Source organism: Dreissena polymorpha, chromosome 6, assembly GCF_020536995.1.
Source record: "Dreissena polymorpha isolate Duluth1 chromosome 6, UMN_Dpol_1.0, whole genome shotgun sequence".
In the NCBI taxonomy this organism is placed as follows: Eukaryota; Metazoa; Mollusca; class Bivalvia; order Myida; family Dreissenidae; genus Dreissena; species Dreissena polymorpha.
This window is the reverse complement of record NC_068360.1, coordinates 49,559,557-49,572,896: the sequence shown is the minus strand read 5'-3', so window position 1 is coordinate 49,572,896 and position 13,340 is coordinate 49,559,557. Positions and strand designations below refer to the sequence as shown.

Here is a 13,340-nt window from a genome sequence, read left to right as displayed (position 1 = left end):
CAATTTTACAGCTAAAATACGTTTATAGCAAATAAAATCTTTATCTGTTTTACTTTTAATAACATTAACAAACAGTGAAACATATAACATCTTAAACAGAGAACTTTTAACATCTTTAACAATTAGGACTGTCTAGACTTTTAATAAATTGGATGACTAGTGTTTATAATTTTTTGGTCAAAAGTAGTTTAAACAGCAGATGTCTGTGTTGTTATATGTACTTACATTATACGTAACATAGGACGGAATACTGTATGATCTGTATCACTTTTATGTATGTACCGTATAAAAATAAAAGATGCTATTTATTTCAGAAATTGCAAATTTAAATTGTCACTTTAGAAAAAACGCTTTACTATATAAATAATAACTGTTTGCACTCACAACAGACGAACTCAAACTGTGTTTTCCGCCATTTATTCTTCATATTTAAACCACATGGTTTACATTGAGGCTGTTTACAATCCGGGACAGCCAATTAATCGTCCAACGAACTTTTAATAAAACGCCGTAACTGATTACTTAATCGAAATATTTCAACCAATTAAAATACACATATTACATTCCCAATGTTCTACTTTTCAAAACGGTGTTGACATTTGTTTTGCTTATATCCACGAATTGTACTCGTTATCATGTACAACTTTGACAACATTGAAATTCGGAGTATTTAAACAATGCGTCACGAGAACGCACATGTTTGAGAATGATGCGTCCCCATAAAAAAACGTGGGTCTGGCACGCGGGACGCACGGCAAAATGAATCACTGTGGTTGGTTGAATAAAAATAGTGCTCCATGCGAGCACATCGCGTTGAACAATAACGCATGCCTCTGTCCCAAATTGAAGTCAAATAGAGGCATGCCCTACATTTCACGTTATGGATTTATCTGCATAGGGCCATAGTGCACATGTATGTTTACTTCCGGAAAATGGTGAACGTCTGTGTTCATTAAATTCTTAAACACATTTATCATCAAAATTTGCCAGAAAATATGTGATTTTGTAAGTAATAATTAGGGATGGTAACGATTATCCGGATATCCGAATACTGGTTAAGTATCCGAATTGTAAAAGAACATCCAAATACTTAACAAGAGCACCGCCTGGCGGGTGCAGACTGCTCATCTATTTTCTTTTAAAAGATGAAGGGACTCTCATTTTCAATCACAAAGGAGGGAGTGGTGGAGTGAAGAGGGGTGTATAGTGTGGGGGTGTGGACATTTATTACCTTATCTTCCAAAAATGCGGAAAAAAATGAAAAATAAAAAAATAAAATCGGGGGGGGGGGGGGGGGGGGGGGGGGGGGGGGGGGGGGGGGGATTCTTGGGTGCGATGGTTGGATGGTATTTCAAACATAACATTTTTAACCGTTTCAAAAAAAACAACTTGGGGGTGGGGGGGGGGGGGGTATAGTGTGAGGGTGTGGTGGTCATTTGTGACATGATCTTAAAAAAAAAAAAAAATATGGGGGGGGTTCGGAGGAGGTTGGAGGGGGTGGGGTGGGGGATTCTTGGGTGCGATGGTTGGACAGTATTTCAATCATAAAATAATAAAATAAATATTTGTGTTTTTTTGACCGTTTCCAAAAAAAATGGGGGGTGGGGCGGGGGGGATATAGTGTGAGGGTGTGGTGGTCAGTTGTGAGATGATCTTAAAAAAAATAAAAAAAATATGGGGGGGGGATTCGAGGGGGGGGGGGAGGGGGGCATGGGGGATGGTTTGGGTGGAGTCTATTGTGGTATGTCAGGTAAGAGTAGTTTTGTCAAAGTATCAATCAAATCTAATCATAAATAAAAAAGTTAAGGCAATTTTAGCAAAATTTAATAATTTGACCTTGAGAGTCAAGGTCATTCAAAGGTCAAGGTAAAAATCAACTTCCCATGTACAGTAAGCTCATGATAGCATGAAAGTATTTGAAGTTTGAAATCAATAAGCTTGATTCTTAAGAAGTAAAGTGGATTGAAACACAAAATTTAACCATATATTCAAAGTTACTAAGTCAAAAAAGGACCATAATTCCGTAAAAATGACAACCAGAGTTATGCAACTTGTCCTTTTACTGTACCCTTATGATAGTTTGCGAGTGTTCCAAGTATGAAAGCAATATCTATGATACTTTAGGGGTAAAGTGGACCAAAACACAAAACTTAACCAAATTTTCAATTTTCTAAGTATAAAGGGCCCATAATTCCGTCCAAATGCCAGTCAGAGTTACATAACTTTGCCTGCACAGTCCCCTTATGATAGTTAATAAGTGTTGCAAGTATGAAAGCAATACCTTAGATACTGTAGGAATAAAGTGGACCTAAACACAAAACTTAACCAAATTTTCAATTTTGTAAGTATAAAAAGGGCACATAACTCTGTCAAAATCCCAGTCAGAGTTACATTACTTTGCCTTCACAGTCCCCTTATGATAGTTAGTAAGTGTTGCAAGTATGAAAGCAATAGCTTTGATACTTACGGAATAAAATGGACCTAAAAACAAAACGTAACCAAAATTTTCAATTTTCTAAGTATAAAAAGGGCACATAATTCAGTCAAAATGCACGCCAGAGTTATCTAACTTTGCCTGCCCAGTCCCCTTATGATAGTCAGTACCGTATTTTACCATGTATAACGCGCTACCATGTATAACGCGCATGCGATTTTTTAAAGCCAAAATGGAGAAAAAAAGAATTCAAGACCAAAAACCCGAAAATTTGGCCGAAAATGGCCGCCATTCTTATATTGCGCAATCATTTAATCTGAGTTTTTCGGGCGCTTAATTTTTTGTTTTAAAGTAGGGAGCGTTTTTACGATCAGGAGCACGGGTTGCATAGCACTATATTTTTTGATAATTTTTAAGATTATTCTCTCGTGAACACCGATATGTCCTTATTGCTGCGCACTGCGCGTGTTTTTTCAAGACCCCTGCGCGTTAAATTCGAACCACCATTACCTTTTACTCACATTTGAACAGTGTAACATTTTCATTACCTGCCGCTCACAACATCGTATGACATCTTCTTTTGCAGACCCGCAACAACGCAATGTCCAATTTTACGCAAATCGTCCGTGGATCCCATTTTATTTTTCATCGACTTAAATATTTCCCCATTAAGAGATGCTCCCCATTAAATCCAGTTTGACCCGGTATTTCGCGCCTTCACTGCGTCTAGTTGATATTATAGTGAGACAAACAATACACCCGAACGCTCAATTCCATACAGTTGGCGTTATTGGCGTAAAGCCATTTGACAAATATCATTTGTTTGTCTCTATTGAAAGAAAATAAAACGAGTCTATATCAATTCTCTATTGTTGGTTTGTAACCTACGTAGTATACTCGCACAGTAGCATATTTATGCAGAGATCGGAAAATGATTGATAAACGTATTCGTCGTTTCAATGCTTAGGGCCGAGTAATTTCGGCAAATCGGAACTCAACCTACGTAATACACTTGCTCAATTAACCGTTGAACTCCACCTCCGTTCTCTTCAAAAGGTTCGAAGGCGGAGCTTTGCACGTGCTATTATTTAATTGGACGATTGCCATTGAGGAACAAACACACAATTGGTTCGGCATGTTGATTGCTAGACAAAGGAAGCCAATTTTGTCGGCGAGAAACTTGTCGCTTTATTGCTTCAGACAGGAAGCGGCTTTCCTTTGATGACGTCAAACTGTCAATTCACATAGAGTGCAAATTTTCGGAATTGCTAACATTAAACTAAAGCAAAAGCGAAGTTGAAAAATATGATTGAAATAATTAGCCTCAGTTCAAATAAGACGTTTTGCATTGTAAATCAACGAGTTTTCATGACAACAAAAACTTTAACAAACAATACCGCGACGCACGGGGATCGATATAGCTCGATTTTTTTTAATGAACAATCAATGAAGAAGTGAGAAAACACCAACAAAGACATTTTTTTCATCTTTTAATTTTTGTCAAAACTGTTACTACCCCGTTCATTCCTAACCTTTCCCGTTATATGTTGTTTCGACAACGGCCCCTTCAGTCTATAACATTATAGGGTGTAGTTTTCTGCAATAACAAAAATGGCGGCGATTGTGAAGATTTACGATTATGAAATGGATTTTTTGCAATTTAGCAACCAGGAAAGCGTTGTGTCAATGTATTACGCGCACTGAATTTTTATTTTGAAATTTGAAGGTAAAAAACCGCGCGCTATGCATGGTAAAATACGGTAAGTGTACCAAGTTTGAATGCAATAGCATTGATACTTTCTGAGAAAAGTGGACCTAAACGCAAAACTTAACCAAAATTTTCAATTTTTTAAGTATAAAAAGGGCACATAATTCTGTCAAAATGCACGCCAGAGTTATCTAACTTTGCCTGCCCAGTCCTCACATGATAGTTAGTAAAAGTAGCAAGTTTGAATGCAATAGCATTGATACTTTCTGAGAAAAGTGGACCTAAACGCAAAACTTAACCGGACGCCAACGCTGACGCAGACGCCAAGGATATGACAATAGCTCATTTTTTTTTTCAAAAAATAGATGAGCTAATAAAACGATATTACACCTGCTGTTAAGCACACTATATACCTTATATTTCGATGTTAATCTGTATACCAGTCATCGTTGACAGACTGCCATAAATCCGTTAACTGGTTGTTGCTCGGCGAGTGCCCCACCAGTTCCTGATCACCTTGGTAATAATGGCAGAGTTGCATAATTGCCAACTTGTGCCTCTGTGTTTTGTTTTATAGTCCTTACTTCCCGATAAGTGACTCGACCGATGCAACAGTATGGAAAAATTATCTCTACCCAATCAAATAAACATTATAAAAAAGAGTCTAAATAAAGTTGTGTTTGTCATTGCTGTCATATTAACAATCTATTGAACCGATTACTGAGATATATTTTTTGTGATTTTCTAAACATTTCTTATCGTAACGAGTTGTGATTTCGCAAACTGGCACATGTTGCCCAAAGTATTCTGGCAGTTCTGACAACATCAGTTAAGTCTGAGCGCGTGTTCTCATTGGACGGCTTGGTACTTACCAAGCTTAGGAACAGACTAAATAGCGACTTGATCGATGCAATTATTTTCATGAACAAAAACCGTAGGTCAGTGCATCTTAGCATGTAAAAATGAAATTAAACTGAATGTATAAAATATATGTAGAATGTATATATCGTAGTATGTTTAAGTTTTACAATGTGTTTTTTTTTTTAAATTACGTATTTTGCGACTTTGATATTGTTCTTATAAATAAAATAATTTAAATAAAGAAATCATATAAATGCGTAATATTGTATGTTCTTCCGTAAACAGAGCAAATTAAAAAATTCACAGAGTTGTGATGATGGTAAAAGCCTTTTGTAGTTTACTTACAAAAGAATACAGATATCCGATGAGGCGTAAACAATTAATTGCTTGTTTCCAGTGGCCCGACCCTACCTAATTTTTTGCTGCCGGTCCTAATCTTTTTTGAGCCCAAAATTTGCCAATCAGCATTGAGTTTGCTCACACATTATATTGGGTCATTCACTGTACACTTGCAATAAACAGTTGATCTTGTCGTCTGCCAACAATATAGTGGCCGCAAGCAAACGTCGTATTTAAAGATTAACAAATCAAAAGAAGCGTAACAATAAATAAATTATTTCTAAGCTGATTACTTAACACCTTTCTCCCTACTATCAATCTGGATTAAAGGATGATATTTAAATAATTAGTTCTGTTTTGATGATGTTACACCTTTCTGCCGATTATCGTTTGAAATTAAAAGGTGATAATTAAGTTGTTTTTTACCCACAAAAATGCTATTGTAAAGCAATATGTCAACCAAATTGTATATTTGCTAGGTTTTGCAATGTCTGCAGTCAAACGATATGCACATTTTATTTAATGTGCAAACTGCATACAATTTTTGGGACTGTCGTTTTCGGATACGTTATTTTTCGTTGATTATAATTTATTTTAGAAGTTCTTAATAGAATAAATAGAATGACGAATACACATGCGGTGATACGGATGGTGTGGTTTATAATATTTTAAATTGTCTTCACCTGAAAAATACAATTGGAAAGACAATAAAAAAGAACAATAAGTAAGGCAGAGCTCCAGATAAGGTGTCGGGTCAATTAGTTTTCACTACAAGATTTTTTTCGCAATTAGTTTTTTTCTCATCATTTTCCATTAGTTTTCTTCTTACTATGAAACGATCAAGCAGAAAGTGGCAGAAAGTGATTTATTTACACCTTCTCTATGTTCTGCACTTTTGTTGTGCTCGACTTTGGTGTCTCTTTGAATATTGCACGAGTCCTCTCTCGCTCAGACAGACGCCACATTGTGTTTAATAATAGGAGAACATTTCAAATGAATATCAGCATCCGAGCCTTAAATCTGTAACCAGGGAAAGTAATTTTTCCATGCCGAGATCTGTTTTTGCGTGATACAGCGATGTTTGGAATTGGAGATCTTCGATTCCACCTCATCAACCGCTTTTGACACTATATAAGATAATAGACTGCCAACAATAGACATTGGACTTTGTTCTCGCCGCAAAATGAAACTAAGTAAACTTGGCGCAGAATGAAGTATCTTTTGAACTCGTCCATGCTTTGCAGCCGCCACATGTAATTTTGTAAACAGAAGAGCCAAAACGGAAATGCGAATATTATTGGTTACAATCAACTAATTCACGGATCCGGTATCAGAAATCTCGTTATCATTTAACTTTCGCTGGGCAGAACCGCAAACAGAAATTCCCTACGATCAAACGGCTGGTCATAATTCGGATCCGTCTGTCTCAATTCTTTTTGATCCAATGGATTTTGATTTTCTTTTCGTTTTTGTTTTAAAACAAATCATAACAAGAGCACCGCCTTGCGGGTGCAGACAGCTCATCTTTTTTCTTTTTAAAGGTGAAGGGACTCTCATTTTCAATCACAAAGGAGGGAGGGGTGGAGTGTAGAGGGGTGTATAGTGTGGGGGCGTGGACATTTATTACATTATCTTCCAAAAATGCGAAAAAAAAATCGGGGGGTGGGGGATGGGGGGGATTCTTGAGTGCGATGGTTGGACGGTATTTCAAACATAAAATAATAAAAATAAATATTTGTGTTTTTTAACCGTTTCAAAAAAAAAAAAATTGGGGGTGGGGGGGGGGGGGGGGGGGGGGGGGTAAAGTGTGAGGGTGTGGTGGTCATTTGTGAGATGATCTTAAAAAAATAAAATTTTAGGGGGGGGGGGAATTCAGGGGGGGGGTAGGAGGGGGGGTTGGGGGGTATTCTTTGGTGCGATGGTTGGACGGTATTTTAAACATAAAATGATAAAAATAAATATTTGTTTTTTAACCGTTTCAAAAAAAATAAATTGGGGGGGGGGGTTGGGGTGGGGGGGTATAGTATAGTGTGAGGGTTGTGGTGGTCATTTGTGAGATGATCTTTAAAAACAAACCAAACAAAAAAAATTAGGGGGGGGGGGTGGGTGGGGGGGTATAGTATAGGGTAAGGGTGCGGTGGTCATTTGTGTGATGATCTTAAAAATAAAAAATAAAAAAAAATTAGGGGGGTGGGGGGAGGGAATTCCGGGGGGGGGGGGGGGGGGGGGGGGGGGGGGAGAGGTATTCTTGGGTGCGATGGTTGGACGGTATTTCAAACATAAAATAATAAAATATATATTTGTGTTTTTTAACTGTTTAAAAAAAAATTAATTTGAGGGGATGGGGTGGGGGGGGGGGATTCGGGGGGGGGGGGGGGGGGAGGGCACGGGGGATGGTTTGGGTGGAGTCTATTGTGGTATGTCAGGTAAGAGTAGTTTTGTCAAAGTTTCAATCAAATCTAATCTTAAATAAAGAAGTTATGACATTTTTAGCAAAATTTAATAATTTGACCTTGAGCGTCAAGGTCATTCAAAGGTCAAGGTACAATTCAACTTGCCAGGTACAGTAACCTCATGATAGCATGGAAGTATTTGAAGTTTGAAAGCAATAGCCTTGATACTTTAGAAGTAAAGTGGATGGAAACACAAAATTTAACCATATATTCAAAGTTACTAAGTCAAAAAAGGACCATAATTCCGTAAAAATGACAACCAGAGTTATGCAACTTGTCCTTTTACTGTATCCTTATGATAGTTTGCGAGTGTTCCAAGTATGAAAGCAATATCTATGATAGTTTTGGGGTAAAGTGGACCAAAACACAAAACTTAACAAAATTTTCAATTTTCTAAGTATAAAGGGCCCATAATTCCGTCCAAATGCCAGTCAGAGTTACAGAACTTTGCCTGCACAGTCCACTTATGATAGTTAATAAGTGTTGCAAGTATGAAAGCAATAGCTTTGATACTGTAGGAATAAAGTGGACCTAAACACAAAACTTAACCAAATTTTCATTTTTTTTAAGTATAAAAAGGGCACATAACTCTGTCAAAATGCCTGTTAGAGTTACATTACTTTGCCTGCACAGTCCCCTTATGATAGTTAGTGAGTGTTGCAAGTATGAAAGCAATAGCTTTAATACTTAAGGAATAAAATGGACCTAAACACAAAACTTAACCAAAATTTTCAATTTTCTAAGTATTAGAAGGGCACATAATTCTGTCAAAATGCACGCCAGAGTTATATAACTTTGCCTGCCCAGTCCCCTCATGATAGTAAGTAAGTGTACCAAGTTTGAATGCAATAGCATTGATACTTTCTGAGAAAAAAGGACCTAAACGCAAAACTTAACCGGACGCCGACGCCAAGGTGATGACAATAGCTCTTTTTTTTTTCAAAAAATAGATGAGCTAATAACGATAAAACGTTGCTTATCTGGAGCTCTGGTTAGGGCTCTGGATGGGGTGGGGGATCTGCCCTTTATTTCTGTTCGGTTCCTGCGGCTGTGGTTCCAAGACCCCCGGCCTAATTTTCAGGATTTCAAATTTGGAAAAATCGACACCCCTATTAAATGTACATCTATAAAATAACTTTTGTTTGTACTTTGACAGGTACCATACTACAGTACAGGCAACGTGTACTTTGACAAACGCCACTCGTCGCGGTGTTCATTTTACGGTGTTCGCTTACCAAACGACCCCCGCGATGGGTGTTCAGATCAAATATTCTCGGGGGCCGTTTTCAATAAGGTGGACACCGCGAATCACCGCGGACCCATTATATCTACCGCGGTGTTCATCGTGTTCGCAAAAAAAAAATAATTAAATATAAACGTAAATTATTGATCCCTTTCATTTAAAGCGGGTATATACGTTGTTGTCAAATATTTATGAATTTATATAAAATGTGTAATAAACTTATTATATATATATTTAAATATAAATTAAAATAAAAGTTAAGAAGAACGTGTCGAAAAATGCGAAATAAGCCAGATATTTAATTCTGAAATTTAAAACGGCTGTGCAGCCGAATTCGCTAGCATGTAAACCATACATGTATGATGTGAATCTAAACTTAGTTTAACGGTTTATTTGAATTCCTGCAACGATATCTATTCATACGACACACGAACACTAACTCCGATCCTAATGCAAAGACGAATGCTTCGGTTATTGTAGGAAAATATGTACGTCACAATCGACTCGGGGCGCTAATTTGTCTTTGCTGCATTTTATGAAATTCGGCTTTAATGTGTAATTTTTCTTGCCTATTTTGTGTTATTGTAACATATTTTATCAATGTTTTACAATTAAACACATATAAAAAATCGTATATACCCGCTTTAAGCGATAATGAATACAAGTAAATATAGTCTATTTTTATGTACATGCTGGTCGAAGGATATTTTAAGTATTTAACGTAATATTATGCGCATCTAACAATATATGCAATGTTTATAGGTGTCTATCGCAACCGTCGGTTATTTTTTGGTGTTGTCACTTTACATAAACTTATATCTATGAATGCATCATCAACATTCTAAAACGATATCCCGGAAAAATAAAAAAATCATTTGAATATCAATTGTACTTTCGTTATGATTAGGGGTACGATGTAAACCTAAATTTCATTTTAGTGCAGATTCATTCATACGACACAAAGACACAAATTTGTTTTACGGATCATTTCGGCTTAGAGGACTGAACTGTCATGAAAAATATTGAATATTATATTTTTTTATTAACCACTGGAAGCAAGACGAGTTGTAGATAATTTAAAGTGATGGGCATTTTGTTACTGTTGAATTGAGCTGAAAAGAAACGGGTGAAAACAATAAGTTATAATGAATGTGGTATCTGAAATTATCTACAACTCATCTTGTTACCGGTTGTTTATAACAAATTTATATTATTTTCGATATGTTACATGACTCACCCATCCCTCTAACCTGAAATGATCCGTAAAACCAAATTGTGTCATTGTGTGGTATGAAAGAATCTGCATGAAAACTACATTTAGACTCGCATCGTACATCGATTCATTTCTGTCGTAAGTTGTCAAAACGAAAGTACGGTTGATATTCAAATGGATTATTTTTCTTTTCGGGATATTGTTTAATTATGTTGATGCTGCATCAACAAATACAAGTGTATATCGAGCGAAAACACAAAAAACAAACAACGGTTGCGATACACACCTACATTGTATATTGCAAATACTGTTAGTTGCCCATAATATCACTTTAAGAACGCATACATTTGCACATACATGTAGTTTATTATGTTCATTTGTACATGTAAATTTAAAACTCTTGAATGACCATCGCAGACAGGTATTACATGTATCAATGGCCGCGCGGCATTGCGGTGATCACGGGTGTTCCAGTTAATGATAGCGTGCAATCGCGGCGATTTTGGGTGTTCGCCGAACACCGCGGTCAGTAGCGTGTCCGCCCCCCGCGAAATGTCACCCATCGGGAAAATTGAACACCGCAGACACGTGTTTTTGTCAAAGTACACGTTGCCTGTACTGTAATTATTTCTATATTGAAAACTGTATGTTACATTATGATATGTGATATGCCCTTGTTGTCATTAAGAGAAATAAAAACAAGTTGATAGTACATCATCGAAAAACAAAAAACTGGTTGGCTCAACGAAATTTTGGGACAGCGCTAGCCCTGGTAGATAGACCCCATGACACCAGTACATAATATAATCTGAAAATGTGGTTCTTTGGAAGCATAAACTGTATCCAAGAAATATAATAGCACACCCAGTTTGATTGGATCTGTTCATGGTGATAATGTTACATGCAACACCACTCGAGTCCCCCTAGCACGACTTTTGGGCTATTTAATATATTATAAATTATAAATAATAAAGTATACATTCCTTGATTCTAAAGGAACAGAAAGTATAACAACACTGAGGGTCAAGCTTACTGCGACTTTAGTTATACCTTTTATTGGTCATAAAATGGACTATTAAAGTCGTTGCCTGAAGTCAACATTAAACTCGGAAATAAGGAAAGCAACAAATGCATAATTAAAGGGGCCTTTTCACAGATTTTGGCATTTTTTAACTTATTCATTTAATGCTTTATATCGATAAATGTAAACATCGGATCGTAAAAGCTCCAGTTAAAAATCAAGAATAAAATTAAAAAAAGGAAAAGAACATTGGCCGGACCAGGTTTCAAACCAGTGACCCCTTGAGTCCTGCCAGAGTCCTGAAGTAAAAACGCTTTAACCTACTGAGCTATTCCGCCGAGTACACATGCTAAACGTATTTTATACCTTATATAAGCAATCTTCGTAGTTTCACAAAATTTAACGACAAAAACAGAACTCTCCAAATTATTCAATTGTTTCGCGTTGCAACGCTTTATAATTTTTAGGTTTTAAAATCGTCAAAAGATGCATATAATGGCTCTATTAGACCATGGTAAATGTTCAGTATTACTGTTTCCTCACAAATATCATAACTAAAATGAAAATTTGCGAATCTGAAACAACTTTTTTCAATTTTGTCAATTTACCAAAGCGTGAAAAGATCCCTTTAATGAACAGCAAGTTTTTATTTCATAAAAGCATTTAAATAAAGCCAAATAGCATTACATACATCATCAAATTTATTGTACATACAGTTGTACACAAAAAATGAGAAGATGCACCATGTCAGTGGAAACAAACATTTTTTTTTTAGGCCTGATATATGGATAACGGATATGGTTATCTGGATTCCGTTTTCGGATACGATTCCCATTCCCATCCCTTGTAATAATATTACTGATTACTGACAAAGATGGCATGATTGATCGTTTTAGGTGTCCTGTTTTTTGGTCAAATATCCCACCATTTTTAATGGATTTGGACCTAAAAATTTCTGGCATGTATGAATAAGCTACGTGTATATTAAGGACCTAGAAAAGACGTGCAAACGATTTACGGGTCGTGATTGATGAAGGGTAATGATCATCAAATCTGAAATGCAAAACTTACTCTTAACCTTGTTCGCAAGCATACATACATGTAAACATACCCTGGTGATGGACTTGCTTTTATACCCGTCAGAATAGCTTCTCTCTGGATCAAAGCCAAGGTTTATCGTAACTCTGTCAGTCGGATTGCGCATGGTTAATTAATTTATATGCAACAGTATCAGCAAAACATTTAAAATCAGTGAAATGTTGTCCATTTACTCATTTCTGAGTTGTTATTTTCATCCTGATCATACTGACGATTTACTCCACTAAACGCTTGTCAAAATTCCGTTCCTACGCCAAACGGTTAGAAAGTACGGCTACATCCCACCATTATTTTTAAAATTGTATATCTCATATTAAATATATATAATACTTGCACAAACCTTTATTTAATATCGCTTGGCCCAATGCTTTACATGTTCGTGAGTGATAAACTCTGTTTGTCTGATTGCGTATGAGTTGATGTGCAGAATTGGGGTTATTAGATTTTCAGAACCGGAAGCGCAATAGAATTATCGAATACGCATTGGCCTATTGGGTATACATGCGTTACGTATGCACACGGACTCCACGGACTTAAGATGACAGTATACGCTCCGTGTATATACGCTCCGTGGTATACAGTACTAGGAGAATTATGTACATGCTGCTAATAAAAATGTTTAACGCCATATATTACAATGTTTATTGTTGATATTTTGAGATAAATTTGATATGTTGTTGAAGTCTATGGAAATGCAAAATCGTTATTTGATGGGTTATAAATCTTGAACCATCATGTCATGGTATTCATTATAGTTAATTCAGTTGAAATTGTGTATTACAGGAAAACGATTTGAATATTTTTAGTTGTCTTTAATATCATTTCGATCTCAACATTACAACATGTAACATTTAACAATATAGAACCAATGATTAAAGAACCCAAACAGAAGTTCTCGAAGTGTTAAAAACGCCGTTAACAATCCATAAAGATGTAAACAAATTATAATGCAATAAACACAGATCTTAAA

At 36.3% G+C, this 13,340-nt stretch overlaps 1 protein-coding gene across 1 annotated transcript in view; it reads right to left on the bottom strand.

Annotated features, from left to right (window-relative positions):
* Positions 1 to 12,607, bottom strand: part of LOC127833452 (endoplasmic reticulum mannosyl-oligosaccharide 1,2-alpha-mannosidase-like) — a 58,350-nt gene extending 45,743 nt beyond the window's left edge. The window contains exon 1 of the mRNA XM_052358722.1: positions 12,384 to 12,607. Coding sequence (XP_052214682.1) covers positions 12,384 to 12,476 — 93 coding nt within the window. The 5' untranslated portion in view covers positions 12,477 to 12,607. The remainder of the gene's footprint in view (positions 1 to 12,383) is intronic.
* Positions 12,608 to 13,340: the final 733 nt, after the last annotated feature.